Below are 19,683 nucleotides of genomic sequence, written 5' to 3' on the forward strand. Positions count from 1 at the left end.
TTGGCCGAGGACGAAAAAATGCGCATTTCTCTCCAATTTGATCGGCTGGCGATATCTTTTATATTCAGAGTATCTACGTATGCTTCAAATAAAATTCTTCAAACCTTATTATAAACTAATACTTCCACATATATAAATTTATGCGTATCAAAAAATCGAATATAATACGTTATGCGTACCGAATACCAAAATAGCTGTACCTAAAATCTGGTTTACCAGAAACCAACGTCTTCATTGACCATTTTCCTTTTTATCCGATGATGCAAAACACAGACTGATTATAGCTGTCCGATTAATACTTCAGCGGCTAATAAACAATATCCTGTCGAACTCAGTTACTTGCATGCTAAGTAACCGAAAAGCATACAACTATACCTTATGGTTCATTCCAATATCTATAACTTGAAAAATGTATAGTTAAACTAAAACTCAATACCGTGAACAACAAAACCTTATAGAAGCCTCCGTTTCTTTACAAAACTGTGACACAAAATATAAAGAACCAAAAATAATCGTCTACGACTGATAATATATAAAAGTATTTAACAATCCTCAAGATTTTATTCATTTTAGCTCTCCACGATCGTCTCCAGTCCAGGCCTCCAAGATCCATATTTAGATTCGTATATTACCTTTTCTTCTAGGGTTTCTCTTATTTCCACACCTGCATGATCATGATGATCATCTTCGTTAACCGACGTTGAGTTTCTTCTTCTATCTCCGGACACTGGAAACATACAAACAGGGAACATTCTCTTCAAATGGTTATACCTACTTTCGTTGAGTATCTCTGCTGATTTTTCCGAGATGAGATCGAGCTCTTCTTGTGTTAAGACAGAGAATAGCATGTCTGTCGGAAGGAGGAGGTAGAGATGTCGTCTAGGCCGCAAAATCTCGTGGGAAGATACGGCGGTGACTCGGTGTCCTATTTGGAGCAAAGTTGAGTCGGTGATAAAGTGAGTGGAGTTCTGAGAGACGATATCGGAAGTCTTGATGGGTTTTGAGAAGACATCTAGCGTTCCGGTGAAAGGAGATAAGATTTTGACTACTCCTGATGATGAATGTGATGATATGATCAATGGTGCGCATGAAGATGTGTTTCCCATTATTGTAACCAGAGTAAAAGAATGAGAGAAAGACAGAGTCAAAGAGGGAAGTTCGTAGAAATGGGCTTGGTTTTATAATTATGTGGAATATATATAGTTGTGTTAGTTTATGGATTAAGTGGTGATTAAGTATTAATTATTTTTGCTGGTTGTATACAACTGTGTGTATCTTTTTCCTCTACGGATTATAGTTGTCGCTTCTTATCTTTATTGGGGACTTTGTCTGATAGGGTATAGTTTGGTAATCAAATTAAAAAAGTAATGTTTCTCCTTTCAAGTTTTAGCAATATTAATGTGGTCGCTACTTACTTAATTTTCATGATATTTTGTCAGAGTCAGTCCTTACAAGACCCGCTTAATTGTTTAACTTTCTTTCTACCAAACACTAAAATTACTAAAATTTAATGTATATTTTATCTGTGATTTCTTGTTGTGACAGATCATTTAGAACTAGATGTTCTTATTCAGCAAAACAGCATGAATCAAGGCGGTTGGAAAAAAATAGAATTTTTTTTTTTATTTCTTACGGTTTTCGACAGTTTAAAAAATTAGTTGCTTTTGAACAAAAGTCTAAAGAAATAGTTATAAGTACAGTATGGTGTAATTTTTGTAAACCTAGTTCAAAATAGTACTGGTACTGTATTTATGGGGTCCCCTATTTATGTATATTCAAACTGTTAAAATGTAATAAAATAAAAAATCATGACTTAGCGACATATTTTTTTTTAATTAACAACATATCTTCCATTCTCTTGCTACTATATATATTTTTAGTTTGTTTTCCCCTAAAAATAAATACGTAAATATTTTTTTATGCTTTTGATACATAATCCGATTAAAAGTAAGAAAAACCTTTGATGGTACAATATAATTTTAAGTTTATATACGGAAAAACTGACATTGTATAATTTTGTATCCACGAAAATAATAACTACCCATCAGGCCATCACTGATCCACTCAAGTCACTACATATACATAGTATAGCGTTTGTTTTCTGTAATCTAATTGAGATCGCCCGTTTACACCAACGGATGTGCTGTGAAATATATATATTTAAATTAATGAATAAATAATCAGTTGATGATTATTATGGTAGATCAGTGAAGAGAAAGAAATATACATGCATGAAGGATGGGTGTGATTGTGAAGAGCTGGATGATTGGGCTGAGCTCAAGTCACGACGTTACCTAACTCACCAGTAGAAAGGCTAAAAGCCTAAAACAAAGATTACATAAGTAGGTACCATGAAACAAAGTAATATATCATATCTATACAGCTCATTAGAGCATGTGCAACGGTGAGATTCATTGGAGTCTTTAGCGATAAGGGCATTTCGGATTAATCTCGGATATTCTGGACTTTAAAAAAAAAAAAAAAAAAGATGACCATTCACAGGCCGCCACGTAGTCGTGGAGACCTGCAAATAGTGCAAGAATTCACTAAGAAAGAATTTTTATTTAAGAATTTTAAAGATTGAATCCTTAACTTTTGGTAGGGTCCACTGATTATTTAATTATTTTTTCCCTAAAGACTCTCACTTAAGGATTTCCGTTGCGCATGCTCTTAGCTGTCTGGATACATCATCATACCTCTACATCTATAGATCTTTGTTAGTTGCCCCATTTTATATGACCATTAATCAACGTTTATATGACAGAAACTATAAAAAAGCAAGCCATATGTGATCATATATTTTGTAAATTTGCTTATTCAAATGTACACGATAAATTCATGTGATACTTTACCTTACCAATATACTAAGTTCGATATTAAATTTTGGGTATGAATACTTTGTAATTGGTTAATTAAGAAAATTACATATACACAATTTAATAGCAATAATTAGGCTTTACATGATGTAAAATTAATGCATAAAATTATTGTTGACCAGTCTTAACTTATCTCTTCGTATTGTTTTTTTTTTTAAACTATTATCTCTTCATATTGTTGTATGTGATTTTATTTTTAAAGTGCACTGGACTCTTGAGACTCAACTCGTGTTTGTTGTTTACTCTTGCTAATTTTATTTATTTTTTCCTTCAATCTAACAACTAAATAAATTAAACCGAATCCATTTGATGAACTGTATCAAGATTTATTAAATCGATCATCTTAAAGCACAGAGTGACAACATTTGGATAACATTATATAAACACATTTTTAGAATTAAAGCGAAAAGGACATCTCAAGTAGCTTTCTTCAACATATTTAAAACATGGAATGATTATTAGTTGCAACGTCAAAATCTTGACAGTACCTAAAAAGCTAGCTTCCTAAGACGTTAGCTATTAAACACTAAAGAGGTATATATCTATTTTATACTACTTGAGCTTCACATATATATATATATATTATACACCATATTTCGTATTAATAGTTTGAACTATAACATCATAGTATCATTCATCATATTATACATTCATAATTCAGATTGAGTTGTGGTCATGTACATGTTTGTCAATCGTATTGTACGTAGACATAACATGCATCATTAGCTAAATGCATTGAAGTAGTAACATCATACTAGTATAATCTTTTCTCAAAAGAAGAGGAAGAAAAAAATCAAAATAAAAACCGTAATGAGATGGTTTATAATTTGGCGCTAAAAAAGTTAGAGAAAATGTTTGCAAATAGCTGTTGGAAATCATTAATATTATCAGAATTTTCTCATTACATATGAATATTATTTTTTTCTTTTTGAACACAACATATGAATATTAAGTACGTAACCAAATATAATTTCGAACAGATTAAACCTATCTAACAATGAATAAAGACGTAAATGTAATATATAGTAGTAGATCAGAAGAGGGTCGTTGCCAATGCCACGATAGTCGATGCGAAGCTTAGTCCGGCGAAGTTGATGGCCGGAGCAGAGCTTGTCGGTGAGGTCGTTGAAGGAGAAGCTCCGGTGGAACCGCTTCCTGTTGGTTTATTTTAAAACAAAACTAAATACTCCAGAACATTTATTTTCAAATCAAAAAGTGAAATATTAAAGGAAAAATTTACAAAAAAAATCGCCAACCGTTTATAGCAAGGATTGTAAAACTTTTTCATTTTCTTTCTATTTACTAACCCAATACTATTTAAAAAAAATCGTAAAAACATGAGAATATTTTTTAAAAAATTTGAAGATTTATGTGTTCATACCAGTGGAAGACACCGGAGGAGTTTTGGGAGTTGCCGGCGACGTCGAATTCGTAGTAGTACCTTGGTCGACACAAAATTTAAAAGCTAATTAGAATTCAAATGTACACGATAAATTCATGTGATACTTTACCTTACCAATATACTAAGTTCGATATTAAATTTTGGGTATGAATACTTTGTAATTGGTTAATTAAGAAAATTACATATACACAATTTAATAGCAATAATTAGGCTTTACATGATGTAAAATTAATGCATAAAATTATTGTTGACCAGTCTTAACTTATCTCTTCGTATTGTTTTTTTTTTTAAACTATTATCTCTTCATATTGTTGTATGTGATTTTATTTTTAAAGTGCACTGGACTCTTGAGACTCAACTCGTGTTTGTTGTTTACTCTTGCTAATTTTATTTATTTTTTCCTTCAATCTAACAACTAAATAAATTAAACCGAATCCATTTGATGAACTGTATCAAGATTTATTAAATCGATCATCTTAAAGCACAGAGTGACAACATTTGGATAACATTATATAAACACATTTTTAGAATTAAAGCGAAAAGGACATCTCAAGTAGCTTTCTTCAACATATTTAAAACATGGAATGATTATTAGTTGCAACGTCAAAATCTTGACAGTACCTAAAAAGCTAGCTTCCTAAGACGTTAGCTATTAAACACTAAAGAGGTATATATCTATTTTATACTACTTGAGCTTCACATATATATATATATATTATACACCATATTTCGTATTAATAGTTTGAACTATAACATCATAGTATCATTCATCATATTATACATTCATAATTCAGATTGAGTTGTGGTCATGTACATGTTTGTCAATCGTATTGTACGTAGACATAACATGCATCATTAGCTAAATGCATTGAAGTAGTAACATCATACTAGTATAATCTTTTCTCAAAAGAAGAGGAAGAAAAAAATCAAAATAAAAACCGTAATGAGATGGTTTATAATTTGGCGCTAAAAAAGTTAGAGAAAATGTTTGCAAATAGCTGTTGGAAATCATTAATATTATCAGAATTTTCTCATTACATATGAATATTATTTTTTTCTTTTTGAACACAACATATGAATATTAAGTACGTAACCAAATATAATTTCGAACAGATTAAACCTATCTAACAATGAATAAAGACGTAAATGTAATATATAGTAGTAGATCAGAAGAGGGTCGTTGCCAATGCCACGATAGTCGATGCGAAGCTTAGTCCGGCGAAGTTGATGGCCGGAGCAGAGCTTGTCGGTGAGGTCGTTGAAGGAGAAGCTCCGGTGGAACCGCTTCCTGTTGGTTTATTTTAAAACAAAACTAAATACTCCAGAACATTTATTTTCAAATCAAAAAGTGAAATATTAAAGGAAAAATTTACAAAAAAAATCGCCAACCGTTTATAGCAAGGATTGTAAAACTTTTTCATTTTCTTTCTATTTACTAACCCAATACTATTTAAAAAAAATCGTAAAAACATGAGAATATTTTTTAAAAAATTTGAAGATTTATGTGTTCATACCAGTGGAAGACACCGGAGGAGTTTTGGGAGTTGCCGGCGACGTCGAATTCGTAGTAGTACCTTGGTCAACACAAAATTTAAAAGCTAATTAGGAACCAAAAACCAGTAACAAGAAATCTATTAAACGGCGTCGTAATAAGTTACTCACCACCCGCGGGGCTGGCTTTGCATAGTGAGATGTCAGGGTTGGCGCCACAAGCTTTAGGGAGATCAAGAGCGTTGTCTTTAGTGAGGTTAAGCGATTTGAGCATATCTACGTTGTTGAACACGGAGCAAAGACACGTCGCGTCGTTGGCGACGATCGCCTTCATCGGCAGGCAACACGATGGAGGCGGTGGTGGAATCACCGAGTGAAGAAACGGCTGACACGGCATAAGTTTCTGTATACACGGCATTGCCTGAGCATCTCCTCCGCCACCACCGCTCGGTGGTGCAGTTGCCGCGTTAGATGATGATACGGAGTAAAGTACAAAAACAACGGCGAGGGCGAATCTAACAATCTCCATTTTGAAAGACAAAGAGCTTTGAAAGAACGTATGTAGTTCTTGTAAGACGTTTCGTTATCTTGTGTTTGAATGTTGTGTGAATTTGTAATACATTTCCACATGTATTTATATACACAACACACACGTAGACGTTGGATATTTTTTGAGAAACAGTTACTAAACCTTTTCTGATCCGATCATCACGCAACGGATCAAAGACTAAAATCTTGGTTATTTAGTTAAATCCAAAACTAATCCAAAAATAGAAGATAGATTGTTATTACATCACGACAACAAAAATTACATGATATGTTTTCTTGTGGTCGTCAACCATGTTCTCCAATCTCACCTAGCAATTCAAAAATATCCTCATTTTTATTATATTTAAATATGTGTGATATTTTGGCCCATTCCAAAAACATTATGGTGGAAGCTGAATGAGGCAGACTATCCGGTGCAAAGCATAGTTTGAGATGATGAAGATCATAAAGCAAAGCTCACCAACGTTCACCAGGTCCCTTGTTGTTTTTATGAGCCGATAAATCCAATCTCTAACCTAACAACTATCCATTTTCGCGCGCTAAACCAATGAACAATGAGTATTTTCAGGCTCAGGAATTTATTTAGACTGGTATAATGCCTTGGATTTGTGTACAGACAATGTCCATAGAAAATACACCGAGACCGCCCCAAACCTCAAGCTCAATTTACTTAAGGTTAATCAATACAAGAGAGTGGCGAAAAAGAAGCAAGTCTATGACCAAGAAGTAATTCAATTGTTACAGTGGATGTTGATGAAGCTTGATGACAGAGAAGATTCAAGACTAACTCCTTGATCCTTTTCTATGTATGCATATAAATAAGCAAAATAAAAAGTACTCCAATTTAGTCAAACCAAGTAACCAACCAAAGAGGGCGTGAAGCTTAACTGAATAATCTAAATTCGGCAGAAAGTTTTTAAGATCATTCTTGATCAGAATCCTTCTAGTCTCGACATCAATGATTATGCACCTCCAAGCTCCAGCCACACATACTGCCTGCCACCAAGACAAAGCTCCTCCGTCTCTCCCATATATTGGTTCACGACCAAGGTTGTAGGTTGGTAGTGATAGGATTCTTAGGGAACCGAGGCGAAGGAAAACTTGGATCAGGTTTGGTTGCACAATCTTATAAGACCCATTTATCAAATTCATAAATATTACCACTGGTATTTGGTGACACAAAGCCTAGGTTACCTTTGTAGTTGAGTAGGAAGGTATAAGGTGTGTCCAAATGCTGACCCATTGAAGATGAAGCTCCATTAGCTACTTGAAAGAAATCTAAAACTGCCACTTTAAAACCAAAGAAAGTATCCCACCGAGAGGCCGAGAGAAGAAAGTAGTACACCATTCCATTTAAGAATGTGACTTCCCTGTAAAAAAGTTAGCAATTTTTACTCCAAATATTTAGGACCTATATATTAAAGTTTTTTGCTATATATTTTTGATATAGCATCAAAATAATATCAGTTTAACTATCTAATACTTATATTTTTTATAATAAGCTATTAGTAGTGTAACCAAATTATTTTTATATATGTGTTTGTACTATTTTATTATTAACATATAGATTTGAAATATAAGAAAAATTAAAAAAAATGAGAAACAAAAATTTAATTTTATATTTTTTTTATCTCAAACAATCAAATGGCGAGAAATTGCAGGTTCGATTGCTCAAACATTTTGATTATCAAATAATTTGAATTATTTTCTGTAGAACTTTTTCTCTCTTACTTAAAGCTAGGAGAATTTTTTATCTTACATATTTGTCATTTATTGAAAATATTGTTTTTTCACATGTAGGTATGAAATATAGTTATCATAACGCTTAAATTTTTTATATCTAAAGTTTTTTATTTTCATAAAAAAATTTCTAATTTGTGCTCAAATTTTACTTATGTTTTTTTTTTATATATTGTTTATTTATATTTATATTTTTACATTTTTTTACATTGGTAAAATATAAGAGATAATTGATATAATGAAAATAATTGAGATAAGAGGAGTAATATATATAAAAAGAGGAGAATTCTAATTTTACCACAAACTTGATACTACTTTTCAATTTTACCTTCAAATAATTTCTATTTCATAAATATCTTAAATTTGTGATGAAAAACATTTATTTATAGACATATATAAATCTAAACCCACTTCTAAATACTAAACTTTAAACAATAATCACTAAGCTCAAAGGTTATGATATTTTTGATTGGAAATATTTTTTAAAAATAATATTCAATTTGTGTGGTATCTCAAGCATTTTTTCTCTAGAGAGAGTGAGCAAATTGTGTTCGATAGAGAGAGATAGATCTGTGTTTAATCGTTAAGGAGCCGTGTTTGATATTCTTGAGGTTTCTTCTAACACATGTGACTGCACTGTTCGGAAATGGAACCTTGTTTTGAAAAATTCTCTTCCTAGCTATCTATATAGATCAGTTTTGGTTGTTAAACTTTGATCAAAACTTTGATCAGTTCGCAAGTGGAAACAAGATGCACCTAACATCAGCTTTAGGTATATCAAAACGAATGGAATGGTAGATCAGTTTTGGTTGTTAAACTTTGATCAAAATAGCACATATATCTAGCTCGCCTAGTCTAGGCCCTAGCTATTTTCTTGAACAATGCACACAACATTAACAGAAGAAAACAAGACGTCAGTCAAAATGTTAGTTAACAAGATCACATACCAAACCATCTCTACTACATTCTCAACAAAACAATCAATGATCGCCAAAGGTACCTTCTTTTGAGGATCCATTGGTAAGTGATGACGTTTGGGAACCTTAATAAGCTTTAGCCCAGAGAAATCGAGTTCATCTTAAGTAATGATAAGCTCAGATTGATCGGGATTAGAAGAAGTAGCAGAGGTGAGAAGAATAGGTTGGTGAGGCTTATTGGAAGAAAACAAGAAGGTCGCTGAAAAAGCCATCAACGAACCCCGTCGACGAGATTCCCACCACCACCCATCAACTTATATCAGAATAAATATGGCTAATTTATGATATATATTGGGTCTCTAAATTTTGGTTATTAGTTTCAGTACCTCAATGTTTCCTCTATTTTATTACTATAATTTTAAAAATACATATAAAAGTAATTCTACATGTTATATTTCTTTTTTAGTGTAAAATTTAAAATTTATACTAATTTTCTGAATTTTACATTATCGTGGAGAACAACTTATTATATAGGAGATTAAGAAAAGAAATAGGAAAAGATAAAAAGAGAGGATTAGCTATAAAGAAGATTAAAAAAAAATACAATTCAAGGAGAGAATGGAGAAGAAACCGCCCTTGCAGGAAAAGATAGTAGCAATTTTTTTGTTCCTTTACTGTAATATAAAATTCTTTACAATATTTATCTATTCACAATATAAAACTTTCTATTTCTTTACAATATCAATCAAGTATTTCAAATAGAAGTGTAAGCTTCAAAGATGGTGCTTATCTTCCTATTTCTCATGTCGGTTACAGAAGAGTTTGTTGACCATAGCAGAGACAATGGCCACATGGCCATACTGCTTGGTCGATGGAACAGTATGCAAGATCGGATAAATAAATGCAATTTAGGAATAATTAATGAAAAAACATCAATTCAAATTTTGGATTTTTGAATTGAGAGAAATAGTGAGAGAGATCAAAAATTATTTATTAGGTTCATGGATCCAAATCAATTCAATGAGATTTTTCATTCATTTTTTTCATAAATTTATCCAACCAAACAAATTATTTACATTTTGCCTCTTTTGCATCTCATTAACTGTTGCAATATTAACGATCGACTACCTTACGTTTTCGGTTGCTTTGGCGGTCTTGCATCTTAGCTTAGCTTTCGATTCTTTAGGTAATAACGTGTTTACACCTAATTCATATATGCGGAGGTTTTATGGGATATGTACGTAATTTTGCTACGCATGGGCGTTCGGGTAACATTTAGCGTTCATATCGGGTTTTTCGGGTTTTTGGATTTATGCTCCTAGGTCTCCTGCTAGAATTTTATTAGTACGGGTCGGGTTCGGATAATAACACTTCAAAATTGTATTGCGTCCTAAAACCCATAAAGTAATCATATATCATACGGATTTGAGCTATATCGGTTTGGTTCGGATATAACCAAAGTAAAAAACAAAAATTTTGAAGCAAAATATAAAGAAAAACATCTAAATTAAATAAAAATTAATCTATCACACATAAAATTGATAAAATAACAATAAAAAATTAAATCAATCATGAAAACAAACATCATTTGTAAACAATATGTATTGCCTTATATAGAGTAGATTTTTTATTTCAATGAGCAAATTATAAAATACTTATTTATAATTAATTGTGTATTTAAAGCATTTATTAAAATTTTAATATTTATTATTCGGGTTACTCGTTCGGGTTTGGTTAATAACACTTCGGGTTTGGACTTTTTTGTATCACCTTACAAAATCCGTTAAGGTATTTTTACATTTCAGATCGGATAACGGATCAGGTTTTTCGGTTCGGGTTCAGTTCGGATTTCGGGTTTCGGATTTTATGCTCATGCCTAATTACAATACATAGCGCTTTAACTAACCGAACAAATTATTTACCGAAAATAACTTTTGAATTAAGTCTTCACGCGTCTTAATTAAAAAAGTAGATAGCTAAGAAGAGGTGTTGAAAACGAGGTATTTAAATTATTTCAAATTCAGATAATTTGTTAACACAATAAGTTACTAAATATGTTCTGATCCGATCATTACGCAACAGATCGAAGACTAAGCTTTGGATTAGTTAGTTAAATCCAAAACTAATCCAAAATAGAGTTGTCTTGTCAGTTGTAACAGTTTAGGTTTGATATAGAAAGTCGAATGACCCGTAACCTTAAATTCAGAATTAGAAGAAAGATTGTTATTACGTCACAACTCTGTTTTGTATTAGTAGATAAGCTATCTAAAGATTTATAATATTTTTTTAATTAGAATATTATAAATCGACCTGAGTTCGGGAATAAGGATTCGGTTACAGACCGACTCGTACAAAATAGTTCATGATAGTTGTTGTTACTCGTCTGATGCAAAGGGAGCTTGGAACCAAATTGCATATCTGCATTTGCTTACTAAACTCCTCAAATCATTTCCTAAAGATAATTTTATATATAATGCCACAGTTTCCTTTCCTCCTAGGGTGTACACGTAAGCATTTTGTGGATCCACATATGTGCCTATGACTTTACCAGGACCGAATTGTGACAAATAAAAAATAATTTTAGTCGCCTCATCTTCCTCTACAGTTTAGATCTAGGATTATTCCATCAAAGCTATTCACTTAACAACCACAAACGTGATCCTTTCTACTTCTCAAATTAAATTCATAAACTGTTCATCTTTCCCTCTCTATACATCTCCCCGTCTTTACTCAGCCTATCAATAATGGCTGGGTTTCGAAGTTCTCACCTATATATAGTTCATCACACAACGAGCCCTTCCTCTGCTGCTTCTGTTGCTCAAGCCGTCCGCCACTCAACTTTTGAGGCTCTGACTTGCCTGGACTTCTCAATTCATTGTTGCTCGCCTCCTCAGTTTGTAGGAGTCGCCTAACGTCAAGAAAAATGCAGGTACTTCCATATCAATTACATAATGCAAAGTTTCGACGTGAACATATATCTTAAATAATTAAATACCTCACAAACTCACGCCTAATATTTCTAATTCACGTTTTCATTCCATTAGAAGGAGCCAACCAAACTTTTTGGTAGTTATCATTTTTGATTTTCTTTCCTCTGTCTTATCTTCTCTCTTCAAGTCTATAATACCTTCCAACTCATACATAGATGTTTGTCAAATAATATACTGTCTCTGCTTGTGTGGTCTTGATTTCGTTATTAGTAAATGTTTTATTGTTTTCATTGTGAGACAAAGAATGTGGTAGGAAGTATTGAAATACTAATATCTGTTTACTTTTGTTTTTAAATTAGTGTGGTTTTTGTCAAGCCGGAGCCAAAGCGCCAGACATCTCCATGCCCAGGACAAGGACATCAAACTTCACGTCCTGCCGGAGAAACATCACGTGACACTGCCAGAGAGTTGGAACCATCACACGCCTTTGAGGAAAACGATGGTAATCAAACGCAAACACTGGTGGCTTTGGTATGGAGAGGTTCTCAGATGTGTCTGAGGAAGAAGAGGTGGAAAATGGACCGAGAAAATAATGCTTTGTGAACCCAATTGCTTTGACAAAAATATATGAAGAATCAGTGCTATTGAGGGAGACTCTTTGCCAAGGAATGCTGTTTTACTGAATAAAGAAAAAAAGAAAAATCTAGTCATGTGTGCGTCAGGGATAAATAGAGGATGGATCTCTGTTCCATATAGTATAACATCTAACTTTGAAAGTATTGAACTTTAACCTTCTTCTTTACTTAATCTAATGTGGTGGTGATGTCTTCTTATTACAGAAGAGGTCCCAGATAAGTGGTCTGAGTCTGTTGATATTCAGTCATTACGTTCTCTGAGATCGCTCCTTTGTGTTTATTGGTATATGCTCTGTCTCTCAGATCGTTTCATCATTTAAACTGATACAAACTGTTGTAACATCAGAGGGAACATATTCAGATCCTTGCATGCTTAATTGCTTATCTGAGAGTAAAGGGGACGCTGAGATTATCACCCCTTTTAAAGTTGCTGAGGTGATGAACAAAACTGTACGGAGAAAGCTCTCTGACAATGGGACGAGTACACCATCACGGGATGGAGAATTGAGCCCTGATGGTCACTTTGCAACTCAGAACGGTGACAGTCCTGCTAAAGAGAGTTTGGATTCACAAAAGGGAGTATCTAATGGCGAATCAATCTTGAGAATGGAAGATCATAAGAGAAGAACATAAGTGTTGCTTTCCAGGTTTCAGAAGTCTCATTTCTTTGTTAGGATCGCAGAGTCTGGTGAGCCGTTTTTGTTGGACCCAATTTTGGCCGATACCATGATGGGCCGCGATCAAAGGCATGGGCCTTAAAGGGCCTGACTCCGTAGCAAGGATACGAGCTCGAGAAGGAGTCGTCGAGGTCGCGGAGATCGCGCAACAAGAAGCTGAGATCGCGGAGCTACCACAGAGGTCTCGAAGTCAGCTTACTATAAAGGAAGTGGAATGGAAACAGAAGAGGACACGTGGAAAACCCTAGAGAGAGCTACACATACACATTGATCTTGTTGTCCTCCCATTTTTAGATTCTTTCTTTTCCGATCTCATTTGTATCACTCGATCTAGTTCAATTCACTGTATTCGATCTTATTCATCAATAAAGTCCATTTTCACCTACTGAAAACTACTTACCATCGTTGTGTTCTAAAGATATCGTTGTCTACATCATTTGTCTTCCCTAGATCAAACTCTGATCACTATCAAATACTTTGTGTAGATTTTAGGTTCTACAGCTTTGGTCAAAGAAAACCTCTCTGGTGGGAGATACAAAGCTAGATGAAAAGAGAAAAGCGGGAAAAAGAGACCTTGTGTTAGTGCTTTTTTAGATAGAGGAGAGTTTGATCCTAATGTTGCTGGAGGTGTAGCTAGAAGTAAGGCAAAATGTTGTGCCTTACCTAATGGAGACACATGATGGTAATTCTTATAAGTTGTTGTTTTAACCTACTGATTCTCACACAATGCCTTTATTTAAAACGGTGCAGGTCTCTTTACAAGTTTATATTGTTAACCCATCATTGAGATACTGCAGTTTGAGAAGCATCAAGACATGGACCAACTTTCTGATCATGAACACAAGGATCCATATGGGAACCTTTTGAAGTGGTTGATACCGTTGGATAACAATATTTCTCAGCAACCATGTTCTTTACCACCTCAGTGCACACAAGCCATTACTCTCTTCTGGCTCAGGATCTCAGCTCCTCTCATTCGGCCATTTTAGAAGCTACTCCATGTCAGCTCTGCCGGCGCCGAACATTGCACCAGTTACTGGACCCGTAAAAATTCAAAGCTCCAAACCATCATTTGACCTTGAAGACTGGGTCTGTTACTCAGGTTAAACATTATGGAACGGTCACAAGTCTCGACTGAAGAGCTCTTATCTTTCCGGGATGTCCCTTTGGAGCGGGATAAATTATCTGTTCGTTGTGGACTTGAAGGCATATGCATTCCTGGTACGAAGATGGAGGAGGAAACTTGAAGTTATTCAACCTATTGATATCAATTCACCTGATTGTAATACATATAAACATTTAATATAAATAGTTTAAAATTTGTATAATAAATTCTAATGTATATATGTAGGGTGTAACATGGCCATATTTAATATAATATGGGCATATTTTGTGGACTCTTTGGAGGTTCAATCTAGACGGACAAGAGGGAATAGCAGAGCATAAATCCCAGAGATATATTGATGGGCTTAATACAAAAGAAATGTCGAAACTAGGTTTTAATATCACTAATCTTCAATGTGAAATAAGCTTTAGTATCACTAGGCACAAACTAGGTTTTTAGATTTGTGGAATCATTAAAAAATGAGAAACGAAAAGAATGGGAAAAAGCTCAAAGAAAATGATAAAGTCAAATGAGTGGCAATGTAAATTAGACTGAAATAAAAGTAAAATAAAAAAACCATTATATTTGTTTGATAAAAAAAACATTATACAAAGTCGAATAAGATGGGACTACAAATAAGTAAATGATAGGAATAGTAACAAAAGAGTTTGTAGCAAAGACACTGAAAATACACAAGAAATTCAGATAACACAAAAAATATTAAATGAAAAATCAAGAATCATATACAATATCAAAACCTTAAAACAACACAAATGAACCCCACATGCAACCAATGACCACAACAAAACGCAAAATTCACAAATATGGTATACCTTGCACACATTGAGATAGAACAACTCCGTCAACGACTTCGCGCTTGCGCGGGGTTCCGCCCCTAGTTTTAGTAATAGTTCTCTTCAATAGCTTTTTCCTTAGAAACTATCAAAGAAATTACGTTTTGAATCATATGTTCTGCTCACTTACCAAAGATGAATTATTTCATGACTTTTAATTTGCCAACTACTTATTCTTGAATTCATATTCACTTTCATTTTTATAAGATTGCTGTATGTGGATTTCCAATGTACCTTGGTTTTTAAAAGTTGCTAATTAACACGATTGTGACATGTGAAAATTATATATTTAAGATTGTGACATGTGTTAAACTATCTTCTAATTAAAAATATATATAATTAGATAATAACAAAAAACGATTTGTAAAAAAGTAATTATATATATTATTTAATAATAATTTCTCTTTTAAAAATATTAAGCAAATAATTATATGAGAGTGATTTTCCTTTTAATATATTGACATGTGTTAAAATCTCTCATGATTAAATATAGATATATGCTAAGATAATAAAAACGAATCTTTAAAATTATTTAATAGTAAGAATTAATTTCAAAAGTTATTTAATAGTAGCTGTTTCTAGAAAATTTCTGTTTTACAAATCCTATAAAGTTAATATTAATTTCTTTTTTCTAAAATCCTAAATAAAAGATAATTGTAAAATATGATTTTTTTGTCAGTATTGTAAAATATGATTTTTGTCAGCATTGTAAAATATGACAGTAATTTTGCTTTTAAAATTGTGACGTATATTAAAATATCTCAAGGTTGATAAATATATAAGATAAGATAATAAAAACGATTCTTTAAAAATGTAAGTTTAAAAATTACTTAATAGTATTTTTTACTAAATTTGTTTTTTTACTTAATTCTAAACAAAAAGTATTTGTAAAATAATTTATTTAATACTATAATTCCTTTTCTAAAATCCTAAAAAAATGATTACTATAGAAATATTTGATAGTAATTGTCCTATTCTAAAATTGTAAACATAGGAAAATTGTAAAAGAGTGTTTAAGTAACTTTCCTTTCTTCAAATCCTAAACAAAAAAAATTGTAGAATATTTAATTTTCTGTTTAAAAATCAGAAACCAAAAAAAAAAAACTACAATTACTCAAATCTATATTTCTGATTAAGCACTCTCATATTTTGTCACCAAACATGATAAGAGTAGAAGAAAAATAGTAGGTGAGTTTTTCTGCATGTTTTTTCATATCTTTGCGTGTTGTTTTTTTTTTTTTACACATGTTGACGAAATAACTAGGTTTCCTGATCTTCACATGTTTTTTCTTCTTCTTAAGCTGTTGATTTTTTGTCATAATTGTCATGCAGTTGTACGTTAGTTATTGCCACAATTATATTTTGGCGTTTGTACATATAGCCAAATAGATGTTATGCAGTTATGCTGTTGTACAAAATTTAATGTGACTATTATGCTTATATGTGTTTGTTCTTATCGATAATATTAAATTGGTTATACTGTTGTAGTTAAGTCAATGAATATCAATTTATTTATGAATAATCAACTTTTCTATTTAGGTGAGTGTTTCTCCATGTCATTTCACATCTAAACTGATGTTCACATAATTTATCTTCTGAAATTGACAACAAATTGCTCTTGCAAAACAATGAAGCTCATATTGAATGCATTACAACGTCTATATATCATGATTTCCAATTCACTTTTAAAGACAAGAATTATCTTATAAAAAAAGCAATGCTTACTCCAAAGAATAAGGAATGAAACAGTTGGTAACGTGAATAACTATATGTTAATTTGCTTACACGGTGGGCAAAAGGAATATTTGAGTTCTGATAGTATTGGTAACGACAAAAAAGTTACAAATCAGCATATTCTATATCCCACAGATTTTTAAATACATTAAAATTTTCAGAGATTTCAAATCACGAACTTGATCTCAAAATAGATGTTCCAGTCATGTTATTAAGGAATTTAAATCTACGAAAAGAAATTTGCAATGGAACAATTTTACTAATAACCAACCTAGACAACATGATTACTAAAGCAGAAATCCTAATCAAAATCAATAATCTACGGATTCTTATTCCTAAAATAAGTCTCACACCAACAGAAGCAAGATGGTCTCTCACGAACAATTGTACACTTCACTATCAAAGAGTCACTACAATTGTATATACATCAAGAAAAATTGTAAAATTATTTGTGATATTGAAAAAAACGAATTTTGAAAATGAAGACTTTTAAAAATAGTTAATATAAACTGGAAATAATTATTTGATAGAAATTTATTTTTAAAATTCCTAGACAAAATATAATTGTAAAATATTATGTAATATTAATTTCCTTTTCTAAAATCCTAAAAAACTGTAAAATAATAGTCTTATTTATATAAAAAATCCTAAACAAAAAAAAAATTGTATCATATTTTTAAGTCCTAACCAAAAGAGAATTGTAAAAAATTATTTGATAATATTTTTAAAAGAGTATTTGATGATGACATGATACAAAAAATATTTAATTAACAAAAGAAGTGTAAAATTAGTATTGACACGAATTGTAAAAATAGTAATTTTAAAATTATTTATTAATAACAAAAAATAATTATCTGATAGCAATTTTTTTTTCTGAAATTCTAAAGAGAATGTAATTGTAATAGGTTATATGAGAGTAATTTTCATTTTCTAAAATCTTAAACAAAATTGTAAAAGAGTATTTAACATTATATTATAATTGTTAATAAAAATTATATTTATAAAATAGAATGTTTTTCTTTTTCTAAAAAAATCCTAACAAAATAAAAATTTAAAGACTTATTTATATAAAACAATAAATTAGTGCGTAAGAACATGTATAATGTTGTCATTGACTCGACTGGTGTATTTGACTTTTATTTCTATTTATTTATTTTTCATTCAGTTTCTTTTTTGGGGTTGTGTTCAGTTTAAACGTTTATGTATAGTATTTTTCTCAAATCATAAGTACAAAATTTACACAATTAATCTATGCACCACGATTATAAAATACAAATACTAACTTGAACTTATGTGTGAAAACGAATTTTAATTGTAAAATAAATCTCAAACAATATGCCAAAAATAATCATAAAACTATGATAAAATGATTTATTATTTTATGGTTTTTATTAAATTAAAACATCAAACAAAACCCGTTGCGTTGGAACAGGCATATATCTTGTGTTTATATAAGAAAGAGTTCGTAACTTTTTACTACTTCACACTATTCCCTCCATAATCTCTCTCTCATACATATACATGGAAGGTTTTGACAACGAACACAAAGCTCTAGAACTCAAGCAGGAGCAATTGAGACTCTTTCAATCTCAACTATATACTGTATAGAGATGATTTTTAAATTTGGCGCTAAATAGTTAGAGAAAATGTTGGTAAATTGGAAATCATTAATATATATTATTAGAATTTTCTCATTACATATGAATACTAAGTTTTTCTTTTTGAACACAATTGTCTCTGCATACGTCTATCATTTCGTATGGTAACTCTAGTCCCGACGAGGGTGATTTGGTCCAGGAACTAGTATGGTCAGAAATAAAAATTCTTGTTTCATGCAGAGAGCTGGTGGTAGATTATATGGGGTCACAATAACTGGCCAGAGTGAATACTTCCGATCTGACTTCCCAAAAGGGTTGAACCCGTCTGTGCATAACTGATGTTAGGAGTTTTCAAGGCTCCTAAAACAAATGTTGTAGTATAGTGATTGTCGAACCAGTTCTGAGGGATATCAAAGCACTGAGAATGCAAGTACTCACTTAATCTAAGTGCAACCAATGATTTAGATGGGTTTTAAGCTATGACTAAAACTAGAAAGCAATAACAGAATGATACTTCTTGACTAAGGGAAAAGAGAACTCATGGGCATAGGGATTAGACCTTGGGTGATCAAGTATCGAACTAAGGATGGCAAATGATCAATCAAACTATCAACCTTAAGCCTAGACACAATTCTAAGCAAGCTCTATGTCTAGATGAATGCTCATTTGCTAACATATCTCAAACATCAAATGTCTTTGGTTGAATAATATGAAAGCAATCATAACTAGCAAGTCCAATGGCTATCTTAGCACCTCTAACAACAAATGTCTTTGGCAAAGTATACTAAAAGCCTAGGAGAATTGTCTCAGGCATTTCATCAAACACCTTTCGGGTGAGAAATGCCTATTGATCAACTTTTGAGTGGCCAACTCAGAAGATGCATTAAGAATACTCTACTAGCAAGGAACAAGAATGATCTACACTAAAACATCCTAGAACTAACCTAATCACCATTGATCTCCCTAACCCATGAATTCAAAAGGTGATTACTCACTAATCTCCATGATTCCTCTTAAACCCATATTGGATTTCAGATTAATCATGTAGAGAAATAGATAAGAAATCAACAAGAACACAAGAACATAACAATCAAAAATCCAAGAGATGAACTTCTCAAGAGAGCTTTTGTGTATTTCTCAATAGATCAAAAGATAATCTGCCTGGTGGCTACAAA

The 19,683-nt window shown here is 32.0% G+C and overlaps 2 protein-coding genes and 1 pseudogene across 2 annotated transcripts; 1 reads left to right on the plus strand and 2 right to left on the minus strand.

Moving 5' to 3' along the window:
- Positions 1 to 489: 489 nt before the first annotated feature.
- On the minus strand, positions 490 to 1,146 carry LOC106311235. Its single transcript, XM_013748447.1, has one exon. The coding sequence runs from the start codon at positions 1,104 to 1,106 to the stop codon at positions 570 to 572; it is 537 nt and encodes a 178-aa protein (XP_013603901.1). The 5' UTR covers positions 1,107 to 1,146; the 3' UTR covers positions 490 to 569.
- Positions 1,147 to 5,310: 4,164 nt separating this feature from the next.
- LOC106310943 (lipid transfer-like protein VAS) lies at positions 5,311 to 6,356 on the minus strand. Its single transcript, XM_013748172.1, has 3 exons — positions 5,941 to 6,356; positions 5,793 to 5,852; positions 5,311 to 5,566 (listed from the first exon to the last, which is right to left on the minus strand). The coding sequence occupies exons 1-3, from the start codon at positions 6,296 to 6,298 to the stop codon at positions 5,445 to 5,447; spliced, it is 540 nt and encodes a 179-aa protein (XP_013603626.1). The 5' UTR covers positions 6,299 to 6,356; the 3' UTR covers positions 5,311 to 5,444.
- A 6,058-nt stretch (positions 6,357 to 12,414) lies between these two features.
- On the plus strand, positions 12,415 to 14,525 carry LOC106309304 (annotated as a pseudogene).
- Positions 14,526 to 19,683: the final 5,158 nt, after the last annotated feature.

This window comes from Brassica oleracea, chromosome C8 (assembly GCF_000695525.1).
Source record: "Brassica oleracea var. oleracea cultivar TO1000 chromosome C8, BOL, whole genome shotgun sequence".
Taxonomy (NCBI): Eukaryota; Viridiplantae; Streptophyta; class Magnoliopsida; order Brassicales; family Brassicaceae; genus Brassica; species Brassica oleracea.

What these genes read in the sequence shown, in the direction of transcription:
- LOC106311235 (XM_013748447.1), bottom strand. Translation starts at nt 1,106, where the DNA reads ATGGGAAACACATCTTCATGCGCACCATTGATCATATCATCACATTCA.
- LOC106310943 (XM_013748172.1), bottom strand. Translation starts at nt 6,298, where the DNA reads ATGGAGATTGTTAGATTCGCCCTCGCCGTTGTTTTTGTACTTTACTCC. An exon ending in CAAAGCCAGCCCCGCGGGTG is followed by an intron (nt 5,853 to 5,940) that starts GTGAGTAACTTA and finishes GTGTTGACCAAG; the next exon opens with GTACTACTACGAATTCGACG. An exon ending in TCCTCCGGTGTCTTCCACTG is followed by an intron (nt 5,567 to 5,792) that starts GTATGAACACAT and finishes ATAAACCAACAG; the next exon opens with GAAGCGGTTCCACCGGAGCT.